This window comes from Oncorhynchus kisutch, linkage group LG20, assembly GCF_002021735.2.
Source record: "Oncorhynchus kisutch isolate 150728-3 linkage group LG20, Okis_V2, whole genome shotgun sequence".
NCBI lineage: Eukaryota > Metazoa > Chordata > Actinopteri > Salmoniformes > Salmonidae > Oncorhynchus > Oncorhynchus kisutch.
In genome coordinates, this window is record NC_034193.2 from 37,240,423 (window position 1) to 37,254,709 (window position 14,287).

The 14,287-nt window shown below is 41.4% G+C and overlaps 1 protein-coding gene across 4 annotated transcripts in view; it reads left to right on the forward strand.

Moving 5' to 3' along the window:
- Positions 1-297: 297 nt before the first annotated feature.
- Positions 298-14,287, forward strand: part of LOC109875483 (phosphofurin acidic cluster sorting protein 2) — a 101,039-nt gene continuing 87,049 nt past the window's right edge. For 3 of the 4 annotated variants that reach the window (XM_031799291.1, XM_031799292.1, XM_020467812.2), the window contains exon 1: positions 336-752. In XM_031799291.1, coding sequence (XP_031655151.1) covers positions 520-752 — 233 coding nt within the window. In that variant the 5' untranslated portion in view covers positions 336-519. Of the gene's footprint in view, positions 753-14,287 lie in introns of all 4 variants that reach the window. The other variant, XM_031799293.1, reaches the window with a different exon arrangement.

Below are 14,287 nucleotides of genomic sequence, written 5' to 3' on the forward strand. Positions count from 1 at the left end.
ATATGATTTCTTTCTTAGGAATGGATTGTGGGCTAGTAGAGGAGTAGGATTGTATATTAAGGGATATTTCATTGGTTGTTGCAGCCATTTTTTGTATGAATCCTGATTATGATCCCTGATATTGTATCATTAGTCTATAAATAACGTTTATTATGTATGTATAGACTAATAATTGTCTACTAGCTATAATCACATGGCGGATAATTACATATAATAATGTTATTATAATCCAATAATATTCAGCTCTGATTTTTTATTTACAATCAACCAATGACCCGCCCCGTTGAAAAATCTGCTGGCGCCCCTAGCGTCCAATAGTAGAACCGTACCTCGTTTTTGTGTGTGCGTGCTTAATAACGCCCCGGCCAGATTTGTGTCTGAACGCCACTGTTTCAGCACTATCTCGATATGCTAGCCTTGAGCTGCCTGCTACACTGACAAGTTTCTGCGATATAGCCGAGAGTGGCTACGCGAGCGAGCATCACAGCCTGATAGCCTGCTGCTACCCCGGGAGAGGCAATGATGGCGGCGGCCGTAGAGAGAGGAGGAGTGCGGGCCGCTTTCCTGAACCCAGGTAGCGGCGGCGGGATCGGTGGACCACCCCCGGCACCTATGCAATCTGCTCCCGGAGCCGCGGTTGGGGCGGGAGGCATGGGTTCGAATTCGGGTGGGTCGGATGGTCCCATGCCCGTGCCTATGAATCTTTTTGCGACATGGGAAATAGACCGCTCTTCTCCGAGTTGTGTTCCAAGGTAGGCTAAGCTACTTACATTGCCCAGCACGCATGTAATCCGTTATTTTTGAGAGTGGGCGTCTGTAGTAATGTTTCCAATTCGGAGTGGTTGTTATATGTTGTTACAAGATAGCTAGGCTACATTTTGAGAGCTGTTCCATGGTCTGTAGCAGCAACCTCACACATCCATAATTCAATGACATTTGGTTGAGTTTGTTGTAGGTCACTCGGACTAGACAGTCAATTTCTCTGGATTTATCAATCAAAGTCTGCCCTCGTAGTCTCCTTTTTGTTTCTTTTAAGAATGTACGACAAAGAATAATATGACGGTAAAGCTATCTTAATGCCAAAGAAGGTTAGGCTATACTCATACTGACCAACCGTTTTATAGACCAAAATAATATACAATTGCATTGGCTAAATTACTAGCTTGTTAATAAGTCTACATTTATTAATGTTTTGCTCGCCATAGAAAGCGTTTGCCTTGCATAGACCCCTCTTTTCAAAGAGACACTTTCCCGTTATTCTAGGCTACATGGAGCTATTTTCACCGAGTTAAACCGTTTGTTATGAATTCCATCCACCCATAGCCTACATTCCAGAACTGCATGGTAAAACATACTTGATCCAGGCAATGGAACTGCATAGGGTACCTACAGGGAACTGCCAAAATAAAGGAAACACTCGAGTAAATGATCGATACAAAGTATATTGAAAGCATGTGCTTCCACACAGGTGTGGTCCCTGAGTTAATTAAGCAATTAACATCCCATCATGCTTAGGGTCATGTATAAAAATACCCATTGCCCATTATGTTGGCTACCATGGCTAGAAGAAGAGATCTCAGTTACTTTGAAAGAGGTGTCTCAAAGGAGCATAGGCAGTGTGTGTGTCTCTGTCACTGGATCTCAGCCCAATGGCGAACGTGCGTAAAGCTGGCAGAATTCAGATATGACGTAATTATTTCAAATCAAATACATTTTTCCACATACACATGGTTAGCAGGTGTTAATGCGAGTGTAGCGAAATGCTTGTGCTTCTAGTTCCAAACATGCAGTAATATCTAACAAGGAATATAATCTAACAATTTCACAACATTTTAGCACTATCCACTGAGTGTAACAACAGCGGGCGATATGGTTCAATGTGCCAATAAATCAGAACAGTCTTCTTTTTAGTTTTTTTTCAAATTGCCTGCGTCTTGAAGCTAAAGGTGGGTCATGTAGGCTATACTTTGCTAATGACTATACCAACAAAAGAGCGACAGAGAGCAATGTACAATAAGTCAAATTTAGCAAAACAAGGAATTTGTGGTAAGTGTATGGGGGCCGCCATCTTTATGCGCCTCCGTTAATTGGGAGATTCTGGACTTAGCCTGAGACAGTTTTATATATATTTCCACCCTTTTAGTGTAAGAGCTGTTTGAAAAGACTACCTGACATTTAAGCCTGTTTTGGTGGGATGGATGGCTTTCCCTATAATCAAATAAAATATAATGGTATTTGTCACATGCGCCGAATACAACAGGTGAAATGCTTACAGTGAAATACTTACTTACAAGCCCTTAACTGACATTGCAGTTAAGAAAAATACCTTAAAAAAAGAAGAAATAAAAGTATCAAATAATTAAAGAGCAGCAGTAAAATAACAATAGCGAGGCTATATATAGGGGGTACTGGTACGGAGTCAATGTGCGGGGGCATCGGTTAGTCGACGTAATTGAGGTAATATGTAGACTACCGTTCAAAAGTTTGGGGTCACTTAGAAATGTCTATGTTTTTGCAAGAAAAGCACATTGTTTTCCATTAAAATACAGTGTAGACATTGTTGATGTTGTAAATGGATATTGTAGCTGGAAACGGATGATTTTTAATGGAATGTCTACATAGGCGTACAGAGGCCCATTATCAGCAACCATCATTCCTGTGTTCCAATGGCACATTGTGTTAGCTAATCCAAGTTTAGCATTTTAAAAGGCTAATTGATAATTAGAAAACCCTTTTGAAATTACAAAAACTGTTCTGATTAAAGAAGCAATACAACTGGCCTTCTTTAGACTAGTTGAGTATCTGGAGCATCAGCATTTGTAGTTTCGATTACAGGCTCAAAATGGCCAGAAACGAATAACTTTCTTCCGAAACTCGTCAGTCTATTCTTGTTCTGAGAAATTGGAGAAATTGCAAAGAAACTGAAGATCTCATACAATGCTGTGTACTACTCCCTTCACAGAACAGCGCAAACTGGCTCTACCAGAATAGAAAGTGGAGTGGGAGGCCCCGGTGCACAACTGAGCAAGAGGACAAGTACATTAGAGTGTCGTGGTTGAGAAACAGACCCCTCACAAGTACTCAACTGGCAGCTTCATTAAATAGTACCCGCAGAACACCAGTCTCAACGGCAACAGCGAAGAGGCCACTCCGGGATGCCTGGCAGAGTTCCTTTGTCCAATGTCTGTGTTCTTTTGCCCATCTTAATCTTTTCTTTTTATTGGCCAGTCTGAGATATGGCCTTTTCTTTGCAACTCTGCCTATAAGGCCTGTAACCCGGACTCACCTCTTCACTGTTGACGTTGAGACTGGTGTTTTATGGGTACTATTTAATGAAGCTGCCAGACTCAGACAGGGAGAGGTTGAAAATGTCAGTGAAGACACTTGCCAGTTGGTCAGCGCGTGCTCAGAGTACACGTCCTGGTAATCCTTCTGGCCCTTGTGAATGTTGACCAATTTAAAGGTCTTGCTATGGAGAGCGGGATCAAACAGTCGTCCGGAACAGCTGATGCTCTCATGCATATTTCAGTGTTATTTGCCTCGAAGCGAGCATAGAAGTAATTTAGCTCGTCCAGTAGGCTTGTGTCACTGGGCAGCTTTCGGCTGTGCTTCTGTAATCTGTAATGGTTTGCAATGCCTCATTCGTATTGACGCTTTGCCTGTTTGATGGTTCGTCGGAGGGCATAGCGGGATTTATTCTAAGCTTCCAGTTTAGAGTCCCGCTCCTTGAAAGGGGCAGCTCTACCCTTTAGCTCAGTGTGGATGTTGCCTGTAATCCATGGCTTCTGGTTGGGGTATGTACATACAGTCACTGTAGGGATAACGTCATCGATGCACTCATTGATGTTTTCATTATGTCGATTCTGTTGCAAAATGTTTCTTAAACTTAAGAAACTGTGAGGGACCTACCTGAATTTGGCCATTGCATACTCCAGTTTACTGTTTGGACTAATGGTTACACCTGGTGACATCACTATGCATTTTCACCTGCGGTCCAAACACTTAAATGACTTACCCTCGCCTTATGCCCTTGGGGGAATCCCCGTCACCATCTTGGAGGGTGGTCCAAATGATTAGCCAAGCAAGGGAACCCCTCAGCCCACGTTTTTAGTCAGCTTTGCGAGTGTACGATTATGTTCACTCCGGGGCCTGAAAGTCCCCATAATTCAATCCGCTAAGAAAAGTCAGCGAAAACTTAAAAACAACATCAATGGAGAAGTCAACATACAAGTGTAAGTAAAAAACAGATGCAAATAAGTTAGACATTGTAAGTCAGAAGTTCCAGCTAGGCAGGCTAACATTAGTTAGTGTAGAGAAATGCTATTTCTTATGCAGGTGACCAAACTATTGTTAATAAAGGGCTACAACTCAAAGTAGAGCCTGTGGGGTCCCCTACAGGATAGCTCCCGCATTACACTAATGGCCAAAACCAGCGCACACCCACATAATCTCCTTTGTAGCTGAACATTGTGTGCCCGAAGAGGATTCTACGATGACGGACAGACAACTGAGCCAATGGCGGAAGACTACAGACTACACCCCAGCTGAACCAATCCAAAGATCCGATCTTCCAGAATCAACCTACTTTCTGTTCTATATATAAGTGGTGTACTGATTGTATCGGTCTCTTTGTCTGCAGTTCCGTACGAACCAGCGGGAGAGCCGTAATTACGCTGTTCTAGATATCTTCACTCTGAATAAACTGTAGCTTGTCATACAATTTACCACCTTGTCTGAATCGATCCTTGACCGACTCGCCCGTCTACATATCCAATTTCTAACATTAGCTAATTAATTTGCTAGCTATCTTACAGTAGGCGTATATTAATAATTATATATTTAATAGAAGTAGACATGCAATCATAATTGATTGTTGCGCATATAAAGTACCCACAAGCTACCGGTGGCTGAAAACATAATCATCGCCGGATCAACGAGTGATGAATTTCCGGCCAAGGGTGGTCTATTTAGAAATGATTCCTTCCTCCCTCGTCCTGCAAGTGTATACTCGTCAAACGTCATGATGCGTCATCAGAAGTGTCCACTTAATTTGAGGGCTGAGGGGATAGGGTGTGTCGTTTAAGTGTTTGGACTGCAGCCAGAGAGTTCCAAATCTCTCTGCTGTTAACAGCTCATTTTCAGTTTCCCCCTCAGACCGCTCCCAGACAGTCCTAGCATAATTCTTGCTTGAGAAATTGCACTTTGCTAAGATGCTATTTTTGTTTATTTTGGACATTTTTTTTATTGATAACAGTCACATTAAGGTACTTCATTGTTACCCAGAAATGATTTGATATTGAGATAAAAATGGTTGCATTGGACCTTTAATACACTTTGTTGGTGTTTCCTTTATTTTGGCAGTTACCTGTATATAGTATGCCAGCCTAATCTAATTGCTCTAATAACACAGAAATCAATGAGGACAGTAGAATATGCTAATGATTACCTCCAATGGCTCTCTTCTTGTATTTATAAGCTACTTAGCATTGTTTTTCAGTCCAACCCACTTGGGTAATATTGTACAGAACACACATAAGGTAGGTCTAACCACTGTCATAACTCTATGTGCTTCATTGCCACATTTTGCGATAGAAACTGAAAATGATTTATGCTCTGCAGGCTAAGTGAGGACAATTTCAATATCCCTAACTTTTGAACAAAATGCGCCTGTCTTTGCTCTTAGCTAAATTTCTATTGTATGAGGTAACAGGCTTGCCAGGTTTTACCTGTTGATAAATGGCACGCTTCTGTCATTGCAGCAGTGACTGAGTTTTAGAAATACTTCATGCTTCATACATAAATACATTCTCATAGATCTGATGTCCTTTTCCTCAATGTTCTTTATCATCTTTTTCAATCTATCCCCTATAACTTGAAATCTTGAAATGCAAGCCCCATGTGTACACACAAATTCTTCATGTTTATTTAATAAAAAATGGTTTTTCTTTACTTTGGCAGAGCAGAGTTGAAAGTTACTTAAAAAATGTATATATCATAACATCGTATCATATTAGCTTTGTCTTGCGGGATCCCTAAGCGGCAGATGTTCTCGTACTCGCCTAACACATGTACACATACTTTTTCAGTGGCTAAGCCAGAAAGTTCCCCACAGACAGTGAAAAGGAAAGGAAGTAATTGTGTTTACCTAGATGTTTTTTTTCTTCTCTAGTGTCCTTCAACACACTCCAATATCCACACTGCCATTTTTTCATTTTCAGAATTCATTCTATAACCCCTTACAGGCTTGTGGGTACATTTTTTGAACAGTCGCGACTCGCTACCCACTCCACAGTAATACACAGTAGCCTACACCTAAACCAAGGTGCATGAAATGAAGAACAAATGGGATCTAGCAAAGATACTCGGAGGGGGAATAAATTGCTTGCTTTTCTTTGCCATTTTTCAAAGTTAACGACGATGATGTAGTGGTGGAGAGTGCCAACTCTCATTAATGAGTGTCGAGATGCCTAAGATTCAGTATTTTTAGAACGGATGAAACTGGTTAGTTATTGTACTTCCGAGAACACAACCACTTTCATTTTTCATAGCGAGGTAGTGAGGGACAGAGCGAAAGGGGAGTGGCACAGTATAGGCAGGTCGGCCACCAGTCAGAACCATGCAATAGGCCTATCTATCAGCAATCAAATGCTGTATCTCGCAATGGAAAGCTCTATCTTGCCATTTCTTGGCTTACAATGTCTAGCAACTTCAGTAAAGCAGGGCCTATTATCAATGAATAGGCTAAGATATTCTACAAGCAACAGACCGAAGACTGAACACACACTTGCATCATTAGTGAAGACCGAGAGGAAGAGACGAAGCAAGAGGTCTCAGTCTCACCAAAATCTGTCCAAAATTAACCCAATGTGTTTCTACGGGCTTATTTTGGCACTAAGCTTGTCACCTGCCTTCCCGCCTTCGGGACAATGACTCCCATTGTTAGGGCGGAGACATGAGCATCTTATTATTAAATACAGATCTCTGGTAAAGAACAAGAGCAGGCAAACCAACATGAGGGAGAGAGGAGGGGGCAGGCAGAATTTTTTTTTCTTTGTAATCTATTTCTCGCTATATCTTGTCTTGCAGGCCTAGCAAATTGTTTGCCTTTAGCTTTCTGGTTTTATTTAAATTACCTTACTATCCACAGACCTTTACAGGCTGAAGTCTAGTTAGGCTTCAACATGGAAAATAATGTTTTTTTGATAATTGTACTGTGATTGTTTGTTTTTCCCCAAACAAAATTACAAACAAAATAAATTGGGTTATGGATTTTCTTAATGTAAAGGATACCAACTTTGTTTAAATGTTCACACTCCTAGGCCTAAGCACTGTTTTTTCACCGCCATCTTTGTTGTTGTTGTTACTTGTGCTTGCCAAGGTGGGCAGGTCATTTGAAGCATTTCTTATACAGTTGAAGTTGGAAGTTTACATACACCTTAGCCAAATACATTTAAACTCAGTTTTTCACAATCCCTGACATTTAATCCTAGTAAAAATTCCCTGCCTTAGGTCAGTTATGATCACCACTTTATTTTAAGATTGCGAAATGTCAGAATAATAGTAGAGAGAGAAATGTATTTCAGCTTGAATTTCTTTCATCACATTCCCAGTGGGTCAGAAGTTTACATACACTCAATAAGTATTTGGTAGCATTGCCTTTAAATTGTTTAACTTGGTCAAACGTTTTGGGTAGCCTTCCACAACCTTCCCACAATAAGTTGGGTGAATTTTGGCCAATTCCTCCTGACAGCTGGTGTAACTGAGTCAGGTTTGAAGGCCTCCTTGCTCGCCCATGCTTTTTCAGTTCTACCAACAAATTTTCCATAGGATTGAGGTCAGGGTTTTGTGATGGCCACTCCAATGCCTTGACTTTTTTGTCCTTAAGCCATTTTGCCACAACTTTGGAAGTATGCTTGGGGTCATTGTCCATTTGGAAGACCCATTTGCGACCAAGCTTTAACTTCCTGACTGATGTCTTGAGATGTTGCTTCAATATATCCACATAATTTTTCTCATGATGCCATCTATTTTGTGGAGTGCACCAGTCCCTCCTGTAGCAAAGCAAGCCAAAGGTGTTCTTTGGCTTGCAAGCCTCCCCCTTTTTCCTCCAAAGATAACGATGGTCATTATGGCCAAACAGTTCTATTTGTGTTTCATCAGACCAGAGGACATTTCTCCAAAAAGTACGATCTTTGTCCCCCATGTGCAGTTGCAAACCGTAGTCAGGCTTTTTTATGGCGGTTTTGGAGCCATGGCTTCTTCCTTGCCGAGCGGTCTTTCAGGTTATGTCGATATAGGACTCGTTTTACTGTGTATATAGATACTTTTGTACCCGCTTCTCCAGCATCTTCACAAGGTTCTTTGCTGCTGTTCTGGGATTGATTTGCACTTTTCGCACCAAAGTACGCTCATATCTAGAAGACAGAACGCGTCACCTTCCTGAGCGGTATGACGCCTGCGTGGTCCCATGGTGTTTATACTTGCGTACTATTGTTTGTACAGATGAACATGATACCTTCAGGTGTTTGGGAATTGCTCACAAGGATGAAGCAGACTTGTGGAGGTCTACCATTTTTCTTCTGAGATCTTGGCTGATTTCTTTAGATTTTCCTATGATGTCAAGCAAAGAGGCACTGAGTTTGAAGGTAGGCCTTGCAATAAATCCACAGGTACACCTCCAAATTATGTCAATTAGTCTATCAGAAGCTTCTAATGCCATGACATAATTTTCTGGAATTTTCCAAGCTGTTTAAAGGCACAGTCAATTTAGTGTATGTAAACTTCTGACCCACTGGAATTGTGATACAGTGAATTATAAGTGAAATAATCTGTCTGTAAACAATTGTTGGGTAATTTACTTGTCATGCACAAAGTAGATGTCCCAACTGACTTGCCAAGACAATAGTTTGTTAACAAGAAATTTGTGGAGTGGTTGAAAAACACGTTTTTTAATGACTCCAACCTAAGTGTATGTAAACTTCCGACTTCAATTTGATGTCTTGTTCGCATTGTCCTTGAGCAACATGTCATATTTTCTGAACTATGGGCAGTAATTTCGTTATTCAAAACAATAGTTTTTTCCACAACGATTTTACTCCCCAACACCTCAGAGAACACGCGTTGAAACACTTATTACCTCAATGTGTGAATGTACCAGGTAGCTGCGTTAGCATCCCACAAGGACGTCACCGAACCTGAGATCTACATGCCTGGTGTGACAAGCTTGGTTTTTGCTCCAGAAGTTTGCATGGTTTGTTTGAGTCTAATGTGCCGGTTTGAATGTAAGTATCATTATAGTGGCAGACATGGACTCTGTTACATTCACATAAGTTTCTAACAAACCAGTAGCCGCTTTTGCAACTTCATAATTTCATAATCGTGTATTTCTTTAGTTGGCCCCCATTATAGCTGAGGTAGATGGGTGGTGGAGTTCTGGTAGACTACCAGTCATTGCGCTAACGCTAGTTAGCAATGCCTCGCGAAACTACTTTCCCTCAAATTGCACGCAAAGACATAACAATGGTATCCATGAGTTCATCTGACTCTGGGTGTGTATAAAAATCACTTAATTGCCAAAATAACACACTATTCCTTTAATGAATATGGTACCCTGCACCATTTTGGCACCTGTGCATATACACAACGGGAGCCAGTCTGGTGACCCAGGGGAGAGATCCCTCATTGCTGGCCCAGATGTGTCGTCTATCTCTGGGTAACAAGAGCGGGGAAGTTGGCTTCCTGAGCCAAGGCTATGGAGCTCTCCTTAGGGATTGAACAATGGTGGAGAATGCAGAGAAGACTTAAATTTGAAAGTGGTTACATTTCTCCAGCTCCATCCCTCAGCTCTTTATCCAAAAAGTGGTAGGGGGCTACCTGTTGTTGTTTGAATCCCAGATTGCCATTTTAATCAATATCAAATCAAATGTTTTTGGTCCCATAGACATGGTTAGCAGATGTTATTGCGAGTGAGGCGAAATACTTCTAGTTCCTACAGTGCAGCAATATCTAACAAGTAATCTAACAATTCAACAACTACCTAATACACACAAATCTAACTAAAGGAATGTAATAAGAATATATACATATAAATATATGGATGACCAATGACAGAGTGGCATAGGCAAGATGCAACAGATAGTACAAAATACAGTATATATATTTGAGATGAGTAATGCAAGATATGTAAACATGATTAAAGTGACTAGTGATCCATTTATTAAAGTGGCCAGTGATTTCAATCTGTATATAGGCAGTAGCCTCACCGTGTTAGTGATGACTGTTTAACAGTCTGATGGTCTTGAGATAGAAGCTGTTTTTCAGTCTCTCGGTCCCAGCTATGATGCACCTGTACTGACCTCGCCTTCTAGATGGTAGCGGAGTGAACAGGCAGCGGCTCGGGTGGTTGTTGTCCTTGATGATCTTTTTGGCCTTCCTGTGACATCGGGTGCTCTAGGTGTCCTGGGGGGCAGGTCGTTTGCCCCTGGTGGTGCGTTTTTAAAGGAATAGTTCTGTTTACTCAAATTACATTTGGGTGGGCTTTGACAACCTCTTCACACATTAAGAGACCTGCACACTTTGTCACATGCGCCAAATACAACAGGTGTAGACCTTACAGTGAAATGCTTACTTACAATCGTGGTGACGATTCCCATAGGGACAGATAAGGATCAACTTCCAATCCTAACATTAACCATTAGTGGGGGAAATGCTAAACTGACCCAAGATCAGCATCTAGGGGCAACTTCACCCAACCCTGATTCCTCCATCTGTGGGTGGACTAGTATCTGTACATCCATAAAAGGGCATTCCAGACATTTGAAAAGGAAGAGCTCAGCTTGTCTTCTGTCACATATCCCAGTCTATTCCACTTTGAAGCATTGCGCTAAAACAAACATTTGAATGAATCAAATTAATTCAATATATCGCCCAGCCCTAATACACACACACATTATATATATATTTTTAAACAATGTTTCAGATATACCACTCACACACACACCCCAACCCCGGTTTCTCCTCAGACGGGAGAGAGAAATGATGGCGAACCCACCTAGGAATAGATCGACCCACAGTAATTAAACGTGTGCGCTGGAATCAGGTTAGCCAGCCAATAGCGCCTCTATTATTCATGCTGTTTCATTGGTGTTTAATTGGTGCAGGAGCCATTATTCCTGATGGAGCGGGCTAGCTGCATTTAAGAGGGATGGGGTTGACTTGACTGAAGGTGCTGTAGGATAGGGAGTGACCTATTTAATACTGGAAATGACAAATACTATGTAGGCTAATGTATAGTACGACAACCAGCGATTCTCAAATGCATCCTATATGGAAAATGGAATGGGTTTCTCAACTAATACAACATCATGGGCCTATATTGTATTATGAATAGTACGACATCTAGTGATTCTCAATGGCTACCTATGGAAAATGGAATAAGTTTCTAATGGTGGTAAGGTATGAAATGAGTTGAAAATGGTACATCCTTTGTAAGGTGCTAATCAAAACCAACATCCCCACGGTTGCATACTTGCTTTTTGGTTAAAGTCAAAAGTTATACCCATACATTTACCCTGCAAACAGCAGGGGTGATCCCAAATGCACCCTATACCCAATATAGTGAACTACTTTTGAGCAGGGCCCTACTAGGGAATAGGGTGTCATTTGAGACACCACCCATGAGTTACCCTGCAAGGAGGTCTTTGTAAAGCATTGCCCCAAAAGGTGATGGAACTTTGTAGACAATGCCCATTAGCTTGAATATTTTTGCTTAAAACATCAACCTACAGAATCCACTTAGTTCAGTAATGAAGCATGGCACTTTTGTCACCAAAGAAAAACCTCTTCAATACTTGATCTGCCGCTGAGCGCAAATCCTTGATTAAAGATCCTGATTCCTTATCCCCTGTCAGTGGATTTGATGTCTTCATTCAGCTGGTCTATCTCTCTCAACATTTTTGTCATTTAACAGATGTTCCTATTCAGAGTGACTTAAAGTTAGTACATTCATCTTAAGATAGCTAGGTGGGACAACCACAATCCTTGTCATAGAAATGTACATTATTACTCAATAAGGTAGCTATCAGCTAAGTCAGTGCTAGTAGAAAATAAAAAAAGTTAAGTCTTGCTCTGACTCGTCTTTAATATTTAAAACTACTATGGTAGGCAGACCTATTTCAGAATTAATTGTAATTGGAAAAGGACAGCTTACGGACCCCGGCTGTGCTCGTTTTTCATACCGTGCTCTCCGAAGGCCTACTACTGGCTTGAAAGCAGATAACTGAACCCCACGGGTTTGACTAAATTGCAAGTTTCTGATGTCATTGCCTCAGGCCCCTTTTAATGTGTGGAATGAATCATGGTCAACCTAGTTAGCATTCGATACACATACGTTGTTGAATGTCAATGCTTTTTACATTTTGTTCTTATTTGTGGCCTGTTTTTAGTGGTGAATATTTCCGAATCTGTTCCTTGGTCAACACTTGGCACTTTAGTCTTGCCAGTGAAACAGTATAGCTTCCGTCCCTCTAGTTAGCGCGTGCTAACTAGCTAGCCATTTCACTTCGGTTACACCAGCCTCATAAACAGCGCAATGCTTGACACACAATGAAGAGCTGCTGGTAAAACGCACAAAAGTGCTGCTTCTGCCTACCACCGCTCAGTCAGATACTTGTATGCTTGTATGCTCAGTCAGATTATAAGCAACGCAGGACACGCTAGATAATATCTAGTAATATCATCAACCATGTGTAGTTAACTAGTGATTATGATTGATTGTTTTTTATAAGATAAGTTTAATGCTAGCTAGCAATTTACCTTGGCTCACTGCATTCGCGTAACAGGCAGTCTCCTTGTGGAGTGCAACGAGAGAGAGGCAGGTCGTTATTGCGTTGGACTAGTTAACTGTAAGGTTGCAAGATTGGTTCCCCCGAGCTGACAAGGTGAAAATCTGTCGTTCTGCCCCTGAACAAGGCAGTTAACCCACCGTTCCTAGGCTGTCATTGAAAATAAGAATGTGTTCTAAGCTGACTTGCCTAGTTAAGTAAAGGTATAAAAAATAAAACAAAAATGTAAAAAATCAGCAAATCGGCGCCCAAAAATACCGATTTCCGATTGTTATGAAAACTTTAAATCGGCCCTAATTAATCGGCTATTCCGATTTAATCGGTCGACCTCTAGTATGTTGTTATGCCGTCTGACCTAATGTGGACAATCGCTTGTGTATTTTTTTCAAATCTGCTAAACCACACGTGTGTGTGTGTGTGGGGGCATGTGGGTCCAAGTCAAAGAGGCCCAGCTTCATATTGTTATTGGAGGAATTAGCAAAAAGGCTTCACCCCAAATCAGAAGCACATGCTCTCTTTTCCAAAAACTATGGCAAGCACCTACAGGATCTTTGTTATGGTTTAGAATGTGTGTGTGTGTGTCAGGAAAATAATCTGGTCTAGTGTGGATTAGCTGAGGTTTACACCACCTGCTGTAGCATGTGTTTCTTTCTGCAGCTGTTTCGACGCCAGAGTGCTAGCCAGCTAAGCTAACATTTGGGTGCAATATGAAACCAGAGCGTGAGATACCCTCAAAGCCGCTACAGCAGAGCAATAGAGCACCAGCCGCTCAACGCTATAAAGTTTAACATTCTGTTGTAAAATTGACTGTTGTTCCTCAGTTCACAGGTATTTTGTTGTCCTACTACAAAATATACAGAATTGAAAAATGGCTTACAGTGAGTCAACCTATGAACGGTTATGACGGTTATTGCAACTAGCCACATTAACTTGATTGTGTTTTCAAGATGTATAACTTTTAAAAACGCAGCATCATATGAGGCATTCTGTATCATATGATTCAAAATCTATCATACCGGCTGTATTTCTGTCTTTTGAAATACTTTACATAGCCAAAAGTATATGGACACCTGTTCATCATGGGCATAAATATGGAGTTGGTCCCTCCTTTGCTGCTATAACAGCCTCCACTCTTCAGGGAAGGCTTTCCACTAGATGTTAGAACATTGCTGCGGGGACTTGCTTCCATTCAGCCACAAGAGCATGAGTGAGGTTGGGCATTAATGTTGGGCGATTAGGCCCGCAGTCAGCTTTCCAATTCATCCCGAAGGTGTTTGATGGGGTTGCGGTCAGGGCTCTTGCAGTCCAGTCATGTTCTTCCACATGGGTCTTGACAAACCATTTCTGTATAGACCTCGCTTTGTGCACAGCAAAGGGCCTTCCCCAAACTTTTGCCACAAAGTTGTAATTGTCTAGAAAGTCATTGTATACTGTAGAGTTAAGAT